General features: G+C 39.6%; 1 protein-coding gene across 2 annotated transcripts in view; it reads right to left on the reverse strand.

The window, feature by feature from the left end:
- Positions 1 to 23,843, reverse strand: part of GBF1 (golgi brefeldin A resistant guanine nucleotide exchange factor 1) — a 99,323-nt gene that overhangs the window by 14,374 nt on the left and 61,106 nt on the right. For both annotated transcript variants that reach the window (XM_021398997.1, XM_021398996.1), the window contains exons 6-22: positions 23,690 to 23,798; positions 23,256 to 23,316; positions 21,966 to 22,020; positions 14,714 to 14,849; positions 12,207 to 12,436; positions 11,543 to 11,708; positions 11,142 to 11,353; positions 10,366 to 10,464; positions 9,768 to 9,962; positions 9,155 to 9,341; positions 8,053 to 8,193; positions 7,411 to 7,499; positions 4,564 to 4,766; positions 4,026 to 4,149; positions 3,600 to 3,725; positions 2,899 to 2,981; positions 462 to 698 (exon numbers count right to left, since the gene is read on the reverse strand). In XM_021398997.1, the coding sequence (XP_021254672.1) occupies positions 462 to 698; positions 2,899 to 2,981; positions 3,600 to 3,725; positions 4,026 to 4,149; positions 4,564 to 4,766; positions 7,411 to 7,499; positions 8,053 to 8,193; positions 9,155 to 9,341; positions 9,768 to 9,962; positions 10,366 to 10,464; positions 11,142 to 11,353; positions 11,543 to 11,708; positions 12,207 to 12,436; positions 14,714 to 14,849; positions 21,966 to 22,020; positions 23,256 to 23,316; positions 23,690 to 23,798 (2,453 nt within the window). The remainder of the gene's footprint in view (positions 1 to 461; positions 699 to 2,898; positions 2,982 to 3,599; positions 3,726 to 4,025; positions 4,150 to 4,563; positions 4,767 to 7,410; positions 7,500 to 8,052; positions 8,194 to 9,154; positions 9,342 to 9,767; positions 9,963 to 10,365; positions 10,465 to 11,141; positions 11,354 to 11,542; positions 11,709 to 12,206; positions 12,437 to 14,713; positions 14,850 to 21,965; positions 22,021 to 23,255; positions 23,317 to 23,689; positions 23,799 to 23,843) is intronic.

Raw genomic sequence — 23,843 nt, forward strand, 5'->3', positions numbered from 1 at the left:
CAGAGAAAGGAAACAAACAAACAACCTCTACTCCATCCAGTCACAGCAACAGCCTCATATACGTAAGTTCATGAAAGGTTTTCTTGATATCCCAAGACTTTATCAGCATCACTATGCAAGGTAGGAGAGGTATTTTCCCTTCACTTCTATGCAGTACAGCTGTGTCAGCAAGTCATTTAAATGTAACTATGCTGGAATTTAAAAATACATACCCCAAAGCACTCAAACTTACTACAATATGCCAATCAAACCAAGCGGCCAGCGGCACTAAGAAAGGCCAAGATGAGGTGAATCACCACAAACAAAAGAACAGAACTAGGAGAGCGTAGGCCACAATAAAAAAAAAGGCTCTTCAATTGCTAGGACAAGTAACAGCAGGTATTCACTGTGATCTCTTCAGCAAACAGACATTAGATAATACCCAAACTAACTTTCCTGGGTTTCACAAACGTAAGACTTGCCTGAAACCCGAGATAGCCTTCTGGATGATTGTTTCTTCTAAGCTCTTGTCAAAAACGTAAGAAAGTGCTGCAATGGTTGGCCCCCACGTCATGGTGAAGAGATCGTGGTCATAGCTTCCAGGAGGCACATGGAGAAATATTCCTTCATCAGTGGCACCACGATGTAGCAGGACATTCCAGATATAGTTTTCCTTCACCAGGCCCGTCTGTTCCTCTGGCATCACTATCTCATCATTTCTACAAGGGAGGAAGGCAGAAAGGTTGAATTTTTCATTCTGAGCCAAATGTAACATTTACAAAGTACCTTCCATTACATGGTCCCAGAGTTAATTGATATCTACTCTGGAGTGATTTTGCCAGTTGCTGAAACATTCTCTTTTCCAAATCCTGCCTGCTTCCTCTGCCCCTCTCCAATACCTTGGATATAAAGTGCAGTGGCTCTCAGGAGCACTTGGTAACTACCATGTAAGTATAGTACTGAAGCAGTAGCTACCTAACGCTACGGGTGGAAAACGCAACATATGCTGCAGTTAAATGTTGGAAAACTTCTGACAGCGCACTAGCGTAGCTTCACAACCCCCCACCTCTCATCCTCTCAGAGCACTATGCATATCTCATTGCTCTCAAATAGAAAAATAAGTTGTTATACCACTGCAGTCAACAATGGTGCAAGTAACCTTGTATAAGAATGTGAATATTCAAACTATGCGAAAATTAAAGATCAGAAAGCCAACAAATAGAAAATTAAAAATAAAGCAAGAAATCAAATGTGTAATGGGTGACTCACACCCAGGGTACCACAACTCCCTACTCTGACTTCATTAAAGCTATGCAATAACAAAACAATTATGATTAATGCCAAGTAGTACTTGTAATCTCAGGTTAAAATACACATTACCTAAACTTGGGTAACAATGCACAAGAGATAACTTTCTCCAAATGACCAAGTAATTGAGGATAATCTCAAGTCTACTTAAAATATTAGATCAGGCAATCTGAAAAACAGAGGTCAACTTGTAGAAATCAAGAAATAATGTACTTCAGTTGCCAAAGAAGCAATTTTCATGTGCTAACAGTACCTATGAAAGAAACACTTTGCTTCATGCATAGGAAATAAGCTCTTCTCAGTTTCGGGAAGCTGTGTTATTTTGACAGGAGTAATAATTACTGAGATTTTACAGGAAAACGTGTTAGTAGTCAATAACATATTTTTTTTCAAATAACCCATTTTTTGTTAGTATTAACAGAAGCACTTGGAAGGTCTCAGGAAATTCTGTACTCAAAAGTGAAATGCTAAGATCCTGAAGAGATAATGTATTATTCTGTACAGATTATACTCTAATTTCTTTTCCTAATAATACGCCTCAATCTCAACCATGACAGGATGACAATCTCTCTGACACGGAGCAGTAGCCACTGATTTAGCTGCTGATCACAATGAAAAAGCTGAAGTATTTGGTGAAGGGAGGATAAACAGACTGGGACAGAGTCACGATCTCACTGAAAAATACAAGGATATTCTCAGGACACTACTAAAACAATGTTAACAACACCCTCAGGAAAAAGAGGCCAATCAAATCCAGAACTCCATTTGAAAGCTTGAGTCAACTCAAAGAATTTCTGGACAGTCTGTACAAGCAGCATCTTCACCTTCCTGGAGAAGGCTCAAAAGAGAGGCCCAACGTAAGCACACTGTCCTGCTTCCAGCATAAGCCATTGCCTGCAACTGCAGATTGAAACCAGCTGAGAGTCAAGAGTTATATCCTGTCTCCTCAGAGACATAATCCTCTCAGCTTCAAATTTGCAGTGTCTGGATTTACTGACAGGGTAGATTTCTGAGCTATTATTAAAGCTCCCCACTCAGAGCTAGTCCATGCCCAAAAAGGCTTCAGTCACCAGGAATCCTCCTCAAATATTGGTCAGAATGCCAAGAGCTTCAGGGGTGGCAGAAGAGATTGGGTGCACAGAGTAGCCTCATATGAAAAGCTCAGAAGCTTTTGAAATGAAATATGCAACTAAGACCCGGACAGCTATGTCAAAGCAACAGTGCTGTCCTGGGGATGAGCTGCTTTCTCTGGCACTGCATAAAAAGTTCTGAAGAAATCTAAAGGCTTAGCCTGGAGGACAGAGGCTTCTTAGTTTCAGCATTTCTCATGTGTTGCTCTTGCTCAGCCATTATTACGTATGTTGATAGAAGTCATGTATTTTATAATGTTATCTTAAGTTCTTTGGATTAAAATACCATGGCAAGAATCCAAAGATACAAATTCATTGCAATCACTGTGACAGGCTTGTTACTCTAGTCCCATGTGGAGGTGGAAGGTGGTTTGAATTAAACATGATCAGTGAGCCTCCCTCTGTGGTCACTGAAGATCTCACGGACCAAATAACTCTCATTTTCTCTCTGCATACAAGGAGATCTAAGGTTGATTCTTACTTGATGGCATGGTACATGTCTTCCAGCATGTCTTGTTCAAAGTCCTTGCCTCCATTCACACCTTTCAGGTTTTTCCGAAACTCCTGGAGAAAACAAAAAAACCACCAATGTAACTCTCCTAGTATCTCCAGCTTGAACTGCTTGCCTTCGTTCAGTACTCCACTTGCTTTCTATGGGACCAGAAAGAGATTTTTCTGCATTCTTCAGGATGCATCCTCCAAGTTCAAAGACAAAATACTATTCTTAGCAGCATGGCAGCGCACAGCAGCTCCTGCCTCTGCTCACACTGAAAGAACAGAGATAACAGAACATGTGCTTAGCTGAAGCTGGACATCAGAGTGACAGGTCTGTACCGCACACTGACAGTCACAGGACTTGAACTCTCTCAAAGCCCTGACTGTGGAACTGTTGAAAAGCAGTTCAACAACCTTCTCATTCTTGCTCTGTCTTAGGACACCATTTGTTCAGACAGAAGCCTCTTGACTAACTTGCCAATCTGTCCTGCTAAGCTCACTACTTGTTAAGACTGTCCCTTGCCTCCAGACCTCCTCTCCAACTGTATGCAACCTCAGTGCTGCCCACCAGCTTATTGTATACGTGCGTCGTGAATGCCAGGGGAAACAAACAAACAAACGAGAATGCCAGATATTTCATTGCTAACAAAACAAGAGAAGACAGGTGCCTACACTGCTAATACCCACCTCCAGAGTCATTGGGACATTCTGCTTGCGGACATTATGATTGTGCTGGTCAGTGTTCAGCATAATAACTGCATAGGCCAGGGCAAAGCAGGCATCACTATTAGCAAATGGGGATCCATTTGATTTCTGAAAGGCAAATAGAGGCACAAATCAGTCCTACAGTAACAGGGATATATCAGTGATCAAAATAACTATTTTCTTATTCACAGTACTGAATAATTTCTGGGACAAACAAAAAAAACAGGCCATGGTTTTAGTTTCCAAAAAACAAAATGGAAATCTATGTGCTACTGTTACCTTCTACAAAATAATAGCTACTACCTGCAGCATACAGTAAGCTTTTATAGGCAGTTTGATTTGTCATGTCCATCAAGGCAGATGCACAAGAAACATAGTATTTGAGATTTCTGCCCACCAAGTACACACCCTCCAATGTTCTGTGAAGGCTTCCAAAAGTCTCTGGATTACAGGTGCCTCTCCTGGTAATCGAAAGGCCTCTAAATAAAGTCGTAAAGCTTCATCCAGTCTTAAACCTTGGAAGCTGAAAGTCCTGCAACAAGAATGAACTGCAGTGAGAAACTGAAACGGGATAGTAAAGACAGGATAAACTTACTGACTACATCAGAATGCCAGACTTCACTGAAAATAGACAGTAAAGGAGGATGAAGAACAAAAAAATACCATGAGCAGGCAAAACATAGCAAAGAACCACCAATAATTAGAGAAAATCTTAATTATCTTGGCAGTCTTCACAGAGAATGGCCCTACTGAAAAAAATTTGGGTGTCACACTATCATATGCATCTCAGGTGCTACCCATATGCGAGAGATGTACAGAATTAAGGCATACTGGTACACAGAGAACCAAGCGATATAGATCCCATGCCTCCAGGAACTACTGTTGTACTGCATTTTAATTTATCACTGAATTCAACTTTCACAAAGAGATACATAAAGATACTCACCCAACAAAGCTTTCCAGTAAATCTATGTTCTTACGGTCACTCACAAACTCCCCAATCATCTTCTTGTCCAGGCGAGGATTTTCCCGTAGCCATCTGGCCACCTCATTGTTATTTATGGGAGTGGCAAGAAGGTTCTTCTCCTGGAGGAACTGTATCCCTTTCTTTGGCTTTTGGTTGAACTGCTCTGTACCAGTTATCAGGAGCTGAAGACAACATTCTGACAATTACAGTCTTGAAGCACATTTCTTACTTTAGATTGTTCTTAGTGTTTGAACCAAAAGCATTAAGTAGAAAATAGATTAACCTTAGCATGATCAAGTTTATCGTATTGGGTAATTGAGCAGGAAAGGCTAACCAAGGCCAGAAGACCTGTATTCATCAGAAGAATTTAGCATCAAGTCATACTGAGCAGGCTAAGCATGAAAAGCGTTGAAGTTTCAATGAGCAATTAGTTCTGCTACTCCAGATACCTCACCTACTCTAGTTCATGAACAGTGCAGAGGAAGGTCGCTGAGGAACCCCAAACATATGGGTAAGATCAGCTCTATCCAGCTACAGTGGAAGCACTAGACCATGCCTTTGTCTATCCCCTTTGGCTCCAGGCTCTCACATTCTACCTCACTGCATGACATGTAATAAGAATCCTCAGCTTTTAGACAATGCAAGGAAGTGTCTCAAAAGCCTAAGTACTAGACAACATTCTGCAGCTGAAAGGTACTTCCAAGAACCATGCTGATGCTCCAGCATGGCAAGGCTACCTGTAGGCTGGAAAGAATAAGTACATTTTTAGTTTTGAAGGGAAGAAACTGGACAGTACCACAGTCAGTGCAGTAGAACACCAGACTGAGAAGGGGTTAACTGAATTTTCTGTTGGTGTTCAGAAAAAAACAAAAGTACAAACAACCATATGAACTTTACTAAGGCACTAGAATAAATGTCAGTTCTCTGTTAGCTCCTATCACGATCAAACTGCTAGTGATGACCTAGTGAACTAAATTCGTGACCATCATGATTACTAGCTCCCCTGGGCTCTCAATAACTGAGAAGCCACCAGCTCTCTGTTTCCTGCTTCCCTGTGAACATGCCTGTGTGAACATCTTCAAATTGCAGTGAAACATGTAGCTCCTGAAGCAGCATAGAGAGCACAAGAAACTCAGTGAGGGTGTAATATAATAATAACCATGTACTGCCCCATTATGTAAGGCCTGAAGGGACTGTGACACTAGGAGCATTTCTGTTCAGCAACAAATCCTGTAGAGCAACCCCCTAGGGGATTCTAGTGTTATATACAACATAATAAAACTTGTTTTCTTTCTTAAGACCATCTGAAAGGAGATCAAACTGCTGGCAGTTTGCACTGCATTTATAATCATGTCAGTCCTACAGCCTCTGAGCTTCTGGTCATTGCCTTTAAAAAAAAAAAAAAAGAAACTTTTCCATCCAATGCATAAAGTGTTTCCTGCTTTTACTTCGCTTTCTCAGCCTTCCAGCTGTGGTAATTTTTTGATTTTTTTTTTTTAGTTAAAGGAAGCAGAACAAGCTAATGCCATGTCAGCATCAACATTTCTTAATCTGAATGTTCTGTGTGCAGAATTGTTTACATGCTTATGATGTTTACACGCATGTTCTGTTTACACGCTTAAGACGAAATCACTACCACATTTAGGGTCAGGAAAGGATTTTTCTTAGGCAAACTAACAGAGATTTATGAATGTATTCTGCATTCTGCTGTAGTGTCCTGTACTTTTTTAGAAGCTCCTGGAATTTTCTTTAGGGAACTCCCAGCTACTGCAGGGACCAGCCACTGGCAATGCTCTTAATTTCTTCTAACCTTGTTTGCCACCACAGTGAAGCTGGCATCTCATTAGAAGGTTTTAGTTAGAACAGTGAAACCACTATATAAGGTTTCTCTCAACAACCAACTTTCACACAAAATTCATCACCAAGGCTGCCTTGAAAGCTAGACTTAATGCAATACAAAAGGTTAAAAGGGAAACAGTAACTGAAATTAGCTAATGTCAAAACTCAGCAGTTCGTCTGAAGACTCTGCTGACAAGCATTTTCCCTAATGTGCTCAGAAAGTCATTTAGCATTATCCCACAACAACACTGCATTAAGAACTAAGATCCTCAGTACTGCAGCAAACTTTCTAGAGAGAAACCAATGTCTTAAAATACATTCAGATCTGGAGGCTACCAGAGTGGATCACAGAGCAGATTAGTATGCCATTAGCAAGAGATCTGTTGTACTTTCTTCAGTATTTTTGTTTAAATAAATTTAAGAAAATACAAATCATCTCTGGTCAGAGATGTATAGAGTTTAGACTGTAACCTGGATTAATGAAGCTCAAAAAAAAAACATTACAGAAAGAACAGCTTTGCCACAATTGTGACAATATTTTTGGTCATCCTCATGATAAAGCAAATATGAGAATAAACAGAATAGTAAACTAGCTTGCACTAATGCTGCTGGCCTCTCAATATACTTCCCATGGATAAGTTTGATAAGAGTAGGCAATCTGCCCTTTTTGATGGAATTTGCTAATTAACCCCATATAATGAAAACTAGACCCAGCAACTTTCCTATTCAGAATTCAGGTGGACCTGCCTTAAACACTGTGCCATGAAATTTTTCCCAAATTCCTTGCAACTCAGCACAACTAAGTAACCAGAATAGATAATAATCATCACTATTCTCCGCAGTATAGCAAGATTTTCAGTAAGTTGCTATTTAATTCTTACCAGCAGAGACTGGAACTCAAAACTTCTGAGACATGACCAGTCATGCAAAGCCTACAAGACATGGGCAACAAGGAGAACACACCACAGCATATCCCCACAAACATACCTTCTTTTTGTTCTTAATCTGCATAAGCTCCTGAGGGCTTGGAAGGATGCAAGAAAATCTGGTAGGCTTCTTGGGGATACTCTTCTCAGCTAGAAGAACAAATTATCATCACAGTCAAGCCTATCCCTAGAGCACCAACTAGCCCACTATAGCGTCTCATCACAATTTTCAGTCATGGAGCTTTGCTGCAACATTCTGCTCTACAAATGACAGTCACATTCCTACTATACAGCTACTACATTCCTCCCACCCGCATTTTCTGCAGCATAATTGCACAGTGGTTTCTTGTCCTGGACAACCTCACACATCCACAAGAATTAACTTTCTGGCTACTGTGATTACTCACATTACTAATTCCCTGGAAAATCCTTGACTACCTTAGATTATAAACTTTGGGATGAATGTCATCCATTTTTGCTCCAAAGTGGCCTACAAGATTTAACCCCCCCTCCCAGAAGAAATGAAACTATTAGTAGGCATATATAGCACAAATATAAAACAAATATTCACCACTATACTTCTTTCTCATTATAAACACACAATAGCTGCAGCAGTCCATGGCATAGTAAAACCAGCCAGCAAATGTCAGGACCATTCTCAGCACACACACACACTCAGATTTAGGGTCCTGCAGACTATTACCTGTCTCACTTCCTCCTCCCAATTCCATGCAGCCTTGCTTCATCTGATCAGCCATAAGGCAACCACTGGTGGGAGGACACGCCCCACCTGGCTCTGAGACTACAGTGGAGGATTTTCCCTCACTGAGCACTCTCTCATTATCTATAGAAGTTAAAAACAAAACAAAAATACTCACAAATACATAATCCAAATAAAAAGATATCAAAGAAATTAGGAACTGACCACTCAAAACTGTGCTTATTTAAGTGAGTTTCCCCTCCCCAGTAGCTGTGATTCCTCAGTACACTCAATATTTTGTTTACTTTAATCCCACAGCGTGCTCTCCTTTTCTTGTGTCTGCCAGTTTTGGCACGGCCTTTATATAAACTTAATGAGGTGCACATTTTAATCTCTCTGAATTTTATTTCCGCCATATTGTTCACTCAAACAGACAGGGAATGGGTGCTGGGTGGCGTGGGTGCTAACCCAGGAACTAGATACTTCACTTCTTCATGTGAGACAAAATCATGAGAGACAAAGTAGTTTCATCACTATCGTTATTGTGATAAACAGCAAAGCAGCAAACATAGCAGACATCCATCTTATTTCCACAGGAAAATAAAGACAAGAGCTGCTCTGTTCACTAATGCTCAAATAGATACAAATCTAGGTCACAGAAGCAGCTGGCCAAAAAAAAAAAAAAAGAGTCTTAGTCTCAAGAACATATTAAGCAAAGTCAAGTTGGTAATTCTTTTTTTTCCACTCAGAGGTGTGAAAAAACATGCGCTGTTTTGATCAATAAGCAATACAAGATTTAAACTACATGTTCCAGTTTCTGAAATTAACAAGCAAAAAAAAAATCTCTTTTTTAAGATTGTTAAGATTATTCCATGTGCAAGAGGTTTCTAAATCCTCTAAAAGGTAAGATCTGGAATGGAAAAAAGTATTAAGTCATTCTCAAACAGTGAACTGAGGGCCTGCTCTGACAGCAAGGTTACAAACACCAGTGGGTGAAAACCAAAGATATATTTATGGAGATTAATACATACATTACTAAAACGAGATTCACATGTTTAGCACAAGATTAAGCTTAGTATCAAAATATCAAGGAAGGGAGTCTTACTATTGCTCGTTTCTTTGGTGTTATTCATTGTTTCTGGGCCTGATTTGGAAACTTCCTTCTCCTGTTGATGTACGTTACTCAGCACTTTGGCCTGGCAATGTGCCTCTGTGCTATCTATCACTGTTAGCAATGCTTCCATAGACAGCAGGTGGACTGTATACAACTGTCCAGAGACTGGAAAGGCATTCTGTGAAAGAAAATATGCAAGTATTAGACAAGTTTTATCTTTCTCTCTCTCTCCCCCCATAATGGGGAAAGGATGTTCCCTTTTCAGCTTCATGAACCCTAGATCACACAACAAAACAAAATTTCCACATATATTTGATATTTACTTAATATATATTTGATCACTTATGTATGGTTTATCTGCTGTGTTATTATACATTTCATGCTTATTTTCCATTCTGCTCCCAAATGTTAAATAGCATTCTTTGTCTCAAATTGCTCACTTAGAATCTTTCAACCATTCCAGTTCGCAGGTTCTGCTTATGTGTTTACCATGCTCTGACATACTGACTTTCTCTTCGGCATACCCTTTCCTCTCCATGCCCTCCCAGCCTGTGCAGAAGGCTAGCAGCCCGAGCAAGCCAGGACAAGCCCGACTTTTCAGCACCTTGGAGAGCAGCTTGGTGAGCTCCTCAAAGAGATTGGCACAGTAGTAGTCACAGTCATAGTTGATGTAGAGCTCAGTCACAAAGCTGGGAATCCTCCACAGCTGAACAATGGCTTCCAAAGCCATCTCCTTCATTTCATAGGGCATCTTCGGATTTTCCACAGTGATTATTTCCATCAATTTCTTGATATACATCTGGCAGAAATACAGGGCAGCTCAGTTTAGGGAAAGAGAAAGGAAAGCAGCAGTGAATAGCTTAGAGGACTACAGAAACAGATGTAAGTATCATCTTCCCACATGAGCTGACATTACCCTATATATTCAATGCTGGCTCATTCTGAAGGCATCTGTAAAAAGGTTTCAAATAGTTCTATTATTTAATGCAACTGAATCTACCATTGTAAAAAAAATGGAATGAAAGTAGGCAACTACAGTTTACCAGTCTCAAAGATGCTTCATTATCTAACAAGACAAGGCCTACTTAGCCTACCCATTACCCACTCAGCGGTTTTCACACTGTATCTGATTGCCTAGTTACATGTATTTAACAAGCCTGAGGAACTATTACTAGGTACCTATTGACATTCAAAAAACTCACCTCCAGCTGGAATTTCAGATGCTCTCTCATACTCTCAAAGAGAAGAAAGCACACCCTGAGGGAGGCTGCATACAGATTGAGCCGTTCAACACTCAGTAGCTGAACAAGACAGACAAAAAGCCTTAAGAATTACACAGGCTACTCATTATGTGCTATAAGTACTGGTACTCATGACAGCCTCAAGATCAACACATGGTCTCCCATAGCAAATATTTAAAACAAAGAAACAAGAAACAAAACAAAACAACCCCTTATTCAACCTCCTGGTCTCACTTCTACTAAGCGAGAACGAATAAACTTAATTTCCTTCTGCATGCGGTAACACTATTTTCCTACTACAATTTTTTTTGCAAAGTCATCAGATTCTTTTTGTGGAGAAGTAACGTGGGAGAAGAACTGCCTCATAGATGGCCCTTGTGCAGTTACTAGCTAGGAACTTCAAAAGTTCTACCTACTACTAAGATAGTAACTTGCATCCATAATTACCTGAAAACCAACTATATCATTATGGTGTTATCCCTCAGTAACTGTTCATTCAAATCAGCTTCATCTTCCACAGCCCTAGCCTAAAGAAAACGGCACATGACAACATCTTTGGCTTTGCAACATCACTGTTTCACTAGTGCAATTCAGAACTCTCATTGCAATACAGCAGAGAGCTTCTTTAAGACTGAGATCCATCGAACCTCAGAAACTATACTCCAATAGACTGTTTGATCCAAATTAGTATATAACTCTCTAGCACCAAACCCCATGCTAGCGCAAGCCAGACTCACTTGAAATAGATGTCGGCACAACTCTTCCTTCACAAGTCCTAGGAGGGACAGGCAGTTTGCAATGGGAGCTGACTCCAGAGCTACAGTTAGCAGCTGCAACCCCATGTGGATCATCACCTCAGAGTTGTGGCGATCAAGAGGGTTGGTGAGCGAGATAAGAAAGCGAAACAATTCTCTAATACACGGCAGTCCATAAGGGACCAGTGCTGCTCCTAATGGAAAATGAGACACATCAGTATTGTTAACGACTCTGTTTCTAATTTTTTCTGGTGCTTAACAAGTGTTACAAATGAATTCATTACAGACCAGCTGAGGAACAGGAATTTATCACGCTCAGAGCAGAAAGTGACACAGAGTAGTGGAAAGCAGAACAGACTTTAGCAACATTGCCCACCTCTCACCTTCTTTTTGGGAAGATTGAGTAAAACGTACTCCTCGGGGATTTACATAATCCATGTCATGAACTGAGGCAGAGTCAGAATGTTCTGCTACAGAAGTGCACTCCTCTAGAACCTCAGGGATAGATTCAACAGAGGCTGACTGGATCTTCTCCCTCAGATTTTCGTTCTTCATTTATATCAGTCATCCAAGAAGGAAAGGAAAAAAGCAAAACGAGTTAGAAGGTATTACATTAGACAACCTGCAGCCCTCTCTTTCCAACACTTTCATTTCCATCTAGTTCTTACCTAATTTATTTTATTCTAGGCTATGAGACTAGAATTTTACTTTGAAGATACTCCCACAATCTATCAGTTGTTACTGCTCTTGAGGCTAGGATTTAGTTCGTTTTTGCGGTTTTAAATGCTACATAATTTCAGCACATTATTTCTATCTATACCTTCTAAGCATTTTTACCACTCAGAGCACCTGTAGCTCTGAAAAAAAAAAAAAAAGAATATTTGTGAATTTACAAATCACTTATAGTGAAGATGTTTTACTCTGACCCCAAGCCTTAAAATACAATATAAACACTGTGACCAAAAAGAGGAATAGAGAGTGTGTGTACTAAACCCACAACTAAAGAAGAGTTAAAAACTCCCAGCATTATTATCAGCAACTGTATACCTGGAGTTCAGGCTGGTTTTGATTATCAGTGACTTTGGCCTCATTTGAAGGCGTTCCTGCATGAAGCCCCAAAGAAGTGACCTGATCCAAGTCTGTCAGGTCTTCCTTGGAGGTGGTCTGTGAGGACATTTCCAAACCACTGTCTGTAGCAGGGCTGACTGCAGATGAAATATTTTCAGAGCTTCCAGAAGAACTGGGAGAAGGAGCATCTATGAAAGTAACTCCGCTTGCTGATGAGAAATAGAAGCAAAAAGATCAGCATAATTTTGTCTTTCAGTCTCAAGTTCATACACTGAGTACAGCAGCAAAGGCTTACTTTCATCAGGGCATCGCACTACAAATGATCTGATACTTACGTATTAATGTAGAGAACAGAGAAAATTAATGCAGTGAGATACTGTAAGTTCTCCAAATTAAAATACAGTAGTTGGAATCTAACAGACTCAGAGAATAAGGTAATTCATATCATTAAACAAAGGGTGCAGAGGTTTTCTCTCGTTGAGAAGAAAGTAGAAAATAGCCCCAAAGGTGTACTTTACACTTTGATACAATGGCACAAACACTTTAAAGTTTTAGTCATTCTTTCAAAGTGAGATTATTATTATTTACCTTAACTGGAAGGAAAAATCTATGTCTTTAAAACACATTAAACAAATAATTGCAATAGAATTCAAACAGGTCTGAAACAGAGCAGTGAGTATTTTTACTATTTCCAAATGCGAGGCAATGCTCCAGGAACCTAAGCCCTTCTTTAGGAGAACTTTAAAAAAAAAGTAAACCAAATATTTTTCAAAGAGAAGATAGACTCAAGAGCATGGTAATGAAACAAAGAAACAAACAAGAGTTATGTTATGTATTTACATGTGAAATGTATATGGTTTTGCACAGAGGGATGTTTTATTGCTGACTTGATCTTTGGAAGTGTCCTAAATAAGTAGCAGCATGTTACTCAATTTTTTCTAAATGCAATGGGTTAACACAATCAATTTTGTTATTTTGCACAATTATTACATTGCCTAGCCCTACAAGATCTGAGTTAACAACGTGTTTTATAAAACTATACAACTTCCTCTCTAAAACGTTTTCCTCTCCAAAACGTTACAGGATTTATAATGTAATTCAACACCTATTTGAAAGTCTCAAAATATAATGATGATTTATGTAGGGTTAAATTTTCTTTTGTATGTCTGTTCCAAGTTGGATGCAATTTTATCTCATTTTTTATTTCTGCAGTTTTCAGCAACCATGCTGCTCTGTAAAAACGCATCTGGAATCATTCACAATATATTTAATAGGTTTCTGCAGTGGAATAAGAGTCAGAACTACATATTTTACACACCTATTGTTTCAAATTTCCTGTCTGCTTCCTTTCACTGTTAATGTTTATGTCTGACACGTCAAAATGTAGAGTGCACAAGAAACAGAGTACTTTTCAGCTAGAGAGACTCATTCATCCAAAAGGGAGGTTAAAACAGTCCTAACTATTTAGTCTACTGCACAGCAATAGGATACAGAAGTCCCCCAGCATCATGTTACAGGCTCACTGCACTAGTCACATACTGCATCACTTGTTACAGACTGCATCACTTCTGCAGGCTGAACTGAAGCACACGCCAAAGGAATTGTGCAGTTTCCTGCACACAAACTTTTCAGGTACTTTTACGCTTTACCTGTTTTCTTTTTTTTTTCCTTTTCCCCTAGATAACTCTCCACATCTTTTTCCATATCAGCTTCTATTCTTTCCCAAACAGTTTTAAGTGCCCCCTGTATTTCTCTGTCTCAATGTGCGTAGCCCCATTACCTTTATTAAATGTCATGGATTATGGGTGCACAATTTCAATCTTTACACCTGTAGTGAGAAATATGTTCACTCATCCATTCCAGATATGTAGGTCTCTGCACATCCCCTAGTCCCACCCGTATCTCTTCCCTGGTCAAACTTTGCTCATCCTTCATTACCAACACTCCCACTCCCTTTGGTACACCATTTAGTACATCCTTCAGGAGTACATGAAAGAATACGCCACTCATGATCAACTACCTCCTCTGTTGCAGGCAACTGCATCACACAGTCTTTTTACCACTACTTTCTCCTCAGATTCAACTCCCTTAGCTCTCCTCTTTCCAGTGTTCTTGTTCTCAATCTCTTCACATACCTGAGGCACCCTCCATCTGCTCCACACCAAATAGCTTCATATGACCTCAGACACCTTCTCAGGTCTCCTTCACCTTCTCTATAAACTACTGTAAGGCACACTGAAGGCAGAGAAATGCTGTCCACATTAGCAGTGGGGCTGTGCTTTCTGTCATCAATATCTATTCTATCTCCTTCAAACTTTTTCTCCTGGATCTGAAAAGCTACAACATATTTACTGCTACAGACACCAAAAACTAAAATTTAAGAAAGTATAATGCAGAACAACTTGTTAAGAGAAATTAAATGAAGACATTCCAAGATAGCTCTGAAATAGATGCTGTCCAGTCTCTGGAAAAAGATTTCAGCCTACCTGTGACGTTATTAGTGTTGGCTGCTGGTTGTTCTGTTGCAGGAGAGACCTTAGTTACGTGTCGAGGTGGCCTTGGTGATCTCTTCTGCTTTTTCCATTTTGATGACTCACTCATTCCTCCAGCTCTCATTTTCAGCTGAAAACCATAAACCATTAAGAATATCAGTATAGCAAAACCAGATAGAACATTGAACTATACAAGTCAACCTCAAAGCTGTCTCAAAACTCTCAAAGTCAGGCAACAGCAGTCAAATATACCACACAAATTAATCAGCACAAAATCATGCAAACAAGCCCCTGACTCCCCACTATTATCTAACACTCCATGTCTGAATAAAGGGAGAATTTACTGCAGCTACTCTACTAGCAATTTTTGTCTCAATTTACTCTTCATCTTTGAGTAATTCCACGTTCTCTTTCTTCCAGCAATCACTTTTACTATTAAGAAGTGTTTATGTAACATTTCATTCACTCCTCGTGCATGATACACTACAAATACAATTCTAATGGTTTAGAAATAAACTACGTTCTGCTTTCACCTCCTGTCATCACTCCTCTTCAGTTCTAAATCCAACTTAACCCTCAGCTTTTTTTGTCAGCCAGGATACTACTATTGGTTCTTACACAAGTATTGGGCAAACAAACCACTAAGAGCAATGCAGACTGTGACACCTGTTGTAGTGCACAGTTATTGCAGGCATGCATAGATGTTCCAAAACTTCCTAACAACACTACAATATTTGACAATGGCAATAGCAAGTTTGGAAATAGCTTCCTTCTAAAACAGTTTTGTCTGAGTTCAGGAATACCTGCTTCTTAATCTTGGGTTTGGGTTAAAAGTCAACTTTTCTGATGCTGTTCTCAATTCTAGCGGTGAAAAATTTAAACACTGGACAGGTTCCTTGCAGGTAGTGGAAACCATTCTGTAAGTCCCAGTAGCAGTCTCTACTTGGTATTCTTCTTCAAAAGATTATTTCAGATTATATTTTAGATTATAACATTCCTTATTTCTTATATCCTTAGAGACAGATTTTTATTATCTAGAAGACAGACGCATTCCTTACTCTCCTCCTTTTCCTGAAACCTCACTCTTTTCAGATACTACTTCTCTTCAATGTCAATAAGATGCCTTCTAGATTCTGCCACTGTTTTTCCATCTCTTCCCTTTTTCCATCTTGACTTCTTTCTCTGTACATAGTCTATAATTTTTCTCATTTAAACAAAGCTTGTGAAAATGTTATGTCCCAGAGTAGTAAACCATTTGTGTAACTCCTCTGCACCACAAGTTCTATTTGTTTGACAACTAATCCCTAAGTTTTAGCTATGCTACAGTTTCCTTCAGCTCATTAATTAACGATAGATTCAGAACTACTTAGCCTTCCTTTCAAATTTTGTAGCAATAATATCTCTCTAAACTTTAAACAAACACTTACATGACAAGCACACAGCCAAAACTAAAATTGTGTAGATTTGTGAATGTAAGGCTTATAGATCACAATCCTTTAGTGTAAAAATTCACAGAATAACAGAATTGTAGGGGCTGGAAAGGGACCTCTAGAGATCATTGAGTCCAACCCCTCTGCCAAAGCAGGCTCCCTAGACCATGTTGCACAGGTAGGTGTCCAGGTGGGTCTTGAACACCTTCAGAGAAGGAAACTCCACAACCTCTCCGGGCAGCCTGTTCCAGTGCTCCATCACCCTCACTGTGAACAAGTTCTCACACACATTTGTGCAGAACTTCCTATGCTTCAGTTTGTGGCGATTTCCTATCGCCATGCACCGCTGAAAAGAGTCTGGCCTTGTCCCTTTGCCTGCCGCACCTTAGATATTTACAGACATTGATCACATTTCCTCTCAGTCTTCTTTTTTCTCAAGACTGAACAGACCCAGATCACTCAGCCTTTCCTCATAGAGGAGGATGCTCCAGGCCCTTTATCATCTTCATGGCCCTCCGCTGGACTCTCTCCAAGAGATCCCCATCTTTTTTGTACTGAGAAGCCCAGAACTGGACAGAATACTCCAGGTGAGGCCTGACCAGGGCAGAGTAGAGGGGGAGGATCACCTCCCTTGACCTGCTGGCCACACTCTTTTTAATGCATCCCAAGATGCCATTGGCCTTCTTGGCCACCAGAGCACACTGCTGGCTCATGGCCAACCTGTTGTCTACCAGGACCCCCAGGTCCCTCTCTGCAGAGCTCCTCTCCAGCAGGTCACCCCCCAACCTGCACTGGTGCATGCAGTTATTCCTCCGTAGGTGCAAGACTCTGCACTTGCTCTTATTAAACCTCATCTGGTCCCTCTCTGCCCAACTCTCCAGCCTGCCCAGGTCTTGCTGAATGGCAGCACAGCCTCTCGGTGTGTTAGCCATTCCTCCCAGCTTCATATCATCAGCAAACTTGCTTAGGGTGGACACTATCCCCTCATCAAGGTCATTGATGGAGATGTTGAACAAGACCAGATGCAGCACGGATCCCTGAGGAGCACCGCTAAATACAGGCCTAAAATTGTCTGCTATCTCGTCTTTCCTATTCACTAGCTCAAAGAGCTATATAAAATACTTGTTATCTTTCATTCTTGCCAGTTCCTATTATTTCATGTCTATTAGTTTCACTTTCCATATTAAAATCTCACCAAGACTTAAATATTATCAATAGCTTTATTCATTAAAGCTGCTAACTGGATAAGACAGTTTTATTTGATCAACTAATTATTCTAGAAATCGCCATATTTAATTCCCTACCTTTTTAGTAACTGATAAAATGGAATCAAGAGACTTCAATAGTCTATTTCACCAAACTGCCTCAAGTATGAAGGAAATCTGGAATAACTGTATCTTAAACTCTGAACATCTATTTCACATAATTACAAAACAACAGAATTTCTTTTAACTATTACATCCTGTTTCCAGGTAAAAAGTTAAATGTTAATAAATAATAATAATACAAAAGGAAATTGAACCAGCAAAGTGGCACCAAGATGTTGTTCGGGGCTAATCATGTTCGTACCATACCTTTAAGCATCAGCCATGCTCCTGAGAAATAAGAAACTTTTGAAACATCGTACCAGAAGGTCTATGCTGACAATCTGATCGCTACTTCCAATCTCCCCTTTCACACAAGAGCATATACCATCTCAGGTCAACATCAGCCTTCTTGAAAAGGTGCGTGAAATATTCATTTTTACTGACTGTCATATGCTTTGTACTAACTCCAAGATTTTTCCATTTGGCGTTTATAAAGGACATGTGCCCATCAGCTATCATTTTGATGAAGCTATGCATCTTTGGAGATGGAGTCACAACAGCCTCACATGGACATCAAACCATTTAGCCAGGGAAGCGAAACAGCTGCTTATTTTCCCCATCCCATACTTCTAATGAAATTTTAAAGCACTCAGAAAAGGATTTACATTTATGTACTCACGGACAAGCAAGATTACCAAGTAGGTCTTTTTTTATCTCATACCATTCAGTATTCCGCATCCTACACAAATAGGTTTTATTACGATTAACTATCAGGATTACCTAGGGCTACTCCCGATATCTTTCCCTGGCCCCTCCCCTTTGCTGTGCCCCATAGATAAGATAGCAAACTAAAGTGACAACTGCGTAGCTTAAAAGAAAAAAAAAATTGCAGAAGTACCGCTTCAACGGAAATGTTTTGTTGGTGTGAATTGACTATATGTTGTTTTAACAAACTAAGTTTGCAGCTGCTAAAACAATACAAGTATCAAAAGACAAAAGTAACATCTTCTTTCATTCCATATTTTGTATTGAATTAAAGTGTTAAAATATCTTGCTTATTATATTTAGATTCTACAGTTTCACCTTGACCGAAGGAACACTTTTCTAATGCTTGCTTTACCTTCAATACCAAAGCATTTACTGGTTTTGCTAGAAAGCTTAGATGCACGTTAACAGGCTGAGATTATAAACCTAAGATTTCCTTGACTAAAGGTTACAGGCAATGGCATTTAATAGATCATTAGAAAAAATCCGAATTTTAAACATCAACCAAAACGCTCCTCCGTTCAGTCATAATGCTCAGTCATACCATAGTTGCATTATTTTTTTTAATCAGTGTCCTTCATATTAGATTAAGCTCCCACAGTATATCCAATTTAAATCTGAATTTAAAATACATTCCTTAGAAATCAAAGCAGAGTGCAAGCTCAGAGTTTCTGCTCATTCATCTTAGAACTCAGTACAGATTCCATTACATTTATCTAGTTATCTTTGCATAAAGAAATATCTACACAAAATGCTAGAAGAAAAAAAATACAGAAGACTCCTAATGTTTTCTCTGGTAGATGAGATTTTTACAGCAATACTCTATCTCAAGGCTAGGAAGGACAAAATGTAGTACTACAAGGTTCTTTTAAGGGTCCATGAGATTCCATTTTTCTACAAACCACCTTACCTGCACTCGTTTGTTTTTCCATAACATACTGTAAGCCTCAAGAGAAAAGGGCAGGGGCCAATGATTAGTATCTAAAGTGATTATACTAAAACATGAGCTCATTCTAGATGCAGCATGGAACTGGTCAGCACACCAAGTAGCGTTCAAGACATGAAAGCATGCAGAGAGAACGCAGTCCATGATCCAAGTCCTGAAAACACTGATGCAGTCATCATCTCACACATCTGCCTGTACAGCAACCACTCATTAAATTTATCTTTCGCAACTAACTAACATAATCCACTCCCCAAATCCGTTCCTCCTAGCTTGCACCTCAAAATCCAATGTTTAGCTACAAATACTTCCTACCACAAATGTTTCTTAATCTTTTCTTCTGCGTAACTGCAAAAATCCACAAGTCTCCAGCCACTGCCTTTCCAAACTATCTTAGACTACAGATACAGGACAAATACATGGCAAAGACCTCTCTAAATCTTCAATTCGGTTCCTTATGGTCCAAATAGCATTAAATGCAGACAAGAAATAAAGCTACGTTAAATTTATGAACCAATATAGAAAACTGAGAAAGCCACTTCTAAGATAGTTTCTCAGGACTTCTGTGATCAGCAGAAAAACAATGTACAAAAGCAATCAGCAGGCCTACAGTATTTCTTTAGAAATTTCAGAGGGGAACTGGCAGAGTCTAAAATAATTCATAGTTCAGTTTGGCCCCGCTCACTCCCCATTAACAAATGCTTAAGCTGTGTTAGAACAACACTAACTTCAGTAAAAAACACGACCAAAAGTTATGGAAAATGTACAGTAGGTTCCTTAAAAAAATCAAAACCAAATAACCCTTTAGAGAGCTGGAGTCTGTAACTTTTGGTCAAGTAACAGAGCTCACAGATTCACTTTGAGTAGAACTGTCCAAGGCATGTTGGGTCAGCATTCTGTTACATCAATGATCAACAGCTAAGACAAAACATTCAAGCTAAAATGTAGATTGCTATTTAAATATGTTTCTTTTCTTCAGTTTTTCATCACCACAGAGAATTCAAATCTTGCCCTCTCTCTCCCACTCCTTTCCTTCAGAGGATGCCACAACTGTGCCTTAGATAGCACTCACCAAGGTCTTTGCCTCCCAAGCTGCAGCCACAACACTGCAAAGCAACCACTGCATGCATTCTCCCCAAAAGCCATGCTGTGTCAAATGAGTGAAGGAAGAGTTGCTACACATAACAGAAGTATCTCTCACATGGTGTTTACAAGAGAAGGAAGAAGGGAGTAAGGTAAGAAGGGAGAAGGGAGAGAGAGACCTTCAGGTTCTTAAAGAGCAATACCCTCTCTAATTGTTTCAGGGCTTTGGGCTGTTCCCCACTACTTAGTTCCAGTTTGTTGAGGAGACATGAAGAGATCTGTGAAAGATAGGCAAATGCATGGTTTAAGCAAGGAAAGATAAACTCAAAGAGACTAATAATGTGGCAGAGTGCCAGGCTGCAGGGAAGACTCCTGCCATGCACAGCAAATACACAGTACAAGGTAACTGCACAGATCAGACACAAGGCAGAGAGTCACTGAGATAGGAGCAGCCATCACTTGATCAGGGAAGCCTTCCCAAATATAAGTTCACCTTCACATTAGACCCCTTCTGTACACAGACCATGACAAATTCTGTACCTGCAGTAAATTAAACTGATTCCCTTTTAACTTTCCTTAGGCCAATCTACCACCAGCACAGATCTTGTCACTTTTCTTCCACAGCAAGGGAAACAAACAATCATGTTCTCACTGGGTTACTACACAGGAACCAAAGTATCAATCCAGTTTTTGATTACTAAAATTACGTACTCAGACTCTAAAAACACTGCTATACTGGCTCCAAAATATAAATTTACAAAACACAGATACTTTTCTCAAGTCATTTGGGAAAAAAAAAAGTTATAACGCTACAAACAATATAATTCAGTTAAGTTTAAAGAGGCTATTTCTTCTCTAGCACTTTTTCTCTGCCCCATTACTTTTAACAGTACAATCCTGTATATTTATTGACATTCTTATACAGAGTAGAAAGAATATACATATATACAAGTATACGTGGAATTCCTTAATTGGATGTCCCTTCACATAAGAAACCAACAGACCTATAAGCACGCAAGGGCATATTTACAGTATCTGTTATACTGAACCCAGCTGCTAAAAATGTACTGGATGGAAGGAAAGAGTGATGAACAAACCCTGATCTTTCAACTTCAGAAAACTGTTGACTTAAGGGGAAAGAAAAAAAAAAAGAAAAGAGAAGTCTACTTTGATTTTGCAGCTAACATAGATGGCATTATCCATCTGAACTATGGTTTTCACTACAGAATACTGCCCCTTCTGGAAGCTACCAAGGCTTTTTCCACAATAGCTCAATTTCACACTGCTTTCATGCTCTTTCACCAGCCTCAAAAAATTCCTTTTTACTTTCTGGGCATTTACATCTTGAGAGCTCAGTATTAGTCCTGTAGTGAATAAGAAAAGATGAGAAAGAAGCTGGAGAGAAAGCAGAAGCAAATTATCAGAAGACATCATCATCAAGTCCCAGGACTCACTGGGTTTTCTGGCCCATAGCAGCTGATGACTGTTCCCACAAACCAGAATGACTTACCGAGGCAGCAGTATAATTAACAAGATTCACTACTAGACTATGAGAGCATAATCCCACAGAGTTAAATGAATGTAGTTCAACATGCTCTTTCAGTGAACTATGGATTTAAGAGAATGAAAAAATACATGGATGAAAATAAGTAATACAGAGATGAGCACAAGCCCAAGACAAGAAAGAGCTGAACAGCCAGCACAATGGTTAGTCTTACCTTCTTCATGTTAGTTCCCATGTAGCTTTTAGGCTCTTCTTTAAATTGAGGCAACCTGAAAGACAAAGAACAACACAAAATACATCAGCTTTTGGGGGGGTTTACGAAAGGAGGGGAAAAAACAATGGTCTTTCTAGTCATGCTGCAGAAAACAGAAAAGTAAAATTAGGTTTTCTCCACAAAAAAAAAGGTAGCCTCTTGGTTTCTTTTCCTGTCAAAAATCCTCTGAGGGGAAAAGCAGGTCTAGGTGAGAGGTGCTTTATATGCTATTCAGCTGTTTCTCTTAATGGAAAAAAAAAAAGGTGGCAATACTCAAAAAGTAAACAGGTAGCCAAATCATCCTTTAATTGCTGCCTTTGTCTTGCTCCTATCTCCTGATGTCCATAGGCCTTATCAGAAAGGACAGAGATTTTGCACAGTAAGTAATGGATAAGCACATCAATTTCATGTAAGCGTTTGGAGAAAAAGTGTTGTGTTCTCTCCTATTTGATAACACTTGTTTCTGACTTGATTCTGCCCCACATCTATCTTGTACATTGCATGACACAGAGTGCAGAAAGGAAACTGAATTTGAGAGCTTATTGGAACTGAGTGTGGCAATGGAAAAAAAAACTATTATGAGAGCTGTATTTCAGAAACAGTTTGCCCATAATCTTTTCCTACTCAGACTATTCCTATATCTGCATGCTTCAATTTTAGAATACCCAGAGAAAGACTGACTACTTCACAAAACTGGATGAATAGTTTTTAAGTTAAAAAAACTTTCTTGAGTTTCTTTAGAAGTAGTAATCTCAATAATTACCTGAAAGTTGCTAAAAAAGGCAGAACATTTGTCCAAAAGACACAGGAACTCAAGAGTTTAAAATTCTCTTTGATACACGAGGTCAAAACTCTGAACTTGAACTCAATCTGCGACTATTCAATTCTTTCTCCCGGAGAATATTCTCTCTTCTGAAGAGAACTATATTTTCAGAGTACTTTTTCTCTCTTTTTTTTTTTTGCATTTCTCTGTCCTCCAAGAACTGGTTCCCTATTCTAAAGCTCTTCATTACTTAGCTGTCCATCTCTCCTCAAAGGAGGCCTTAAGCTGTGCAACCTTCCCTACCTCAGTCTCCCCGAAGTCTGAAAGGGTCAGCCCAAGAGAAAACTGCCAAATCTTTCATCCCCTTCCACCTCTAAATAATGACCACTTGGGATGATTTTTCTGAGGGTTCTTAAGTGGAAGTGTGGAATCTTTCTGTCCTTAGAGGGCCATCTCGGCAATGCTGAGGCAAACACAAGCAGGTTTACCTTGTGAAGAGCAGCTGCACCATGTCGACCAGAGTGTGCTCTGCAGATTTTCTCAATAACTCTGTGAAGACAAAAACAAATAACACAGGTGTCATTACTCAGTGTGATATTATCAAGAGGCTTCTTCAAGCAGACTCCCCTCCGAGCCTTGTTTACAGAGATTACGGCAAATTTATTAAAACCAGCTCCAAAACTGCATTACTGCAAATGGGAATATAATCACGAGGTGGCGCCACAAAGCTGAGAAAAAAAGGACTCCAAAGTTATACGGTGAATTCCTAACAAATTTTCCATGAAGTTGTAGAAAGACACACTAATATAAAGCTCAGCAGCTTTCCAGGGCTGCATGTTCTGTAACAGAAGTAGTTAACCAATATTTAAGAATGCAGATCATTTCTTAGGAGTAATAGCAGTGAAAATACACAGAAACATACCGCTGAGTCTCATTTCAAAGCATATGCGGAAACAAGACTGCATGATCTCACACACGGATTCATTGGTGAGGTGAGCTCCCACGGGAGTGAGCAGCAAGGTTCTCAAAACCTGCAAAGAACAGTGCATGCATGTCAGATGGTACCAGTGACTCCT

This window comes from Numida meleagris, chromosome 5 (genome assembly GCF_002078875.1).
Source record: "Numida meleagris isolate 19003 breed g44 Domestic line chromosome 5, NumMel1.0, whole genome shotgun sequence".
NCBI classification, from domain to species: domain Eukaryota; kingdom Metazoa; phylum Chordata; class Aves; order Galliformes; family Numididae; genus Numida; species Numida meleagris.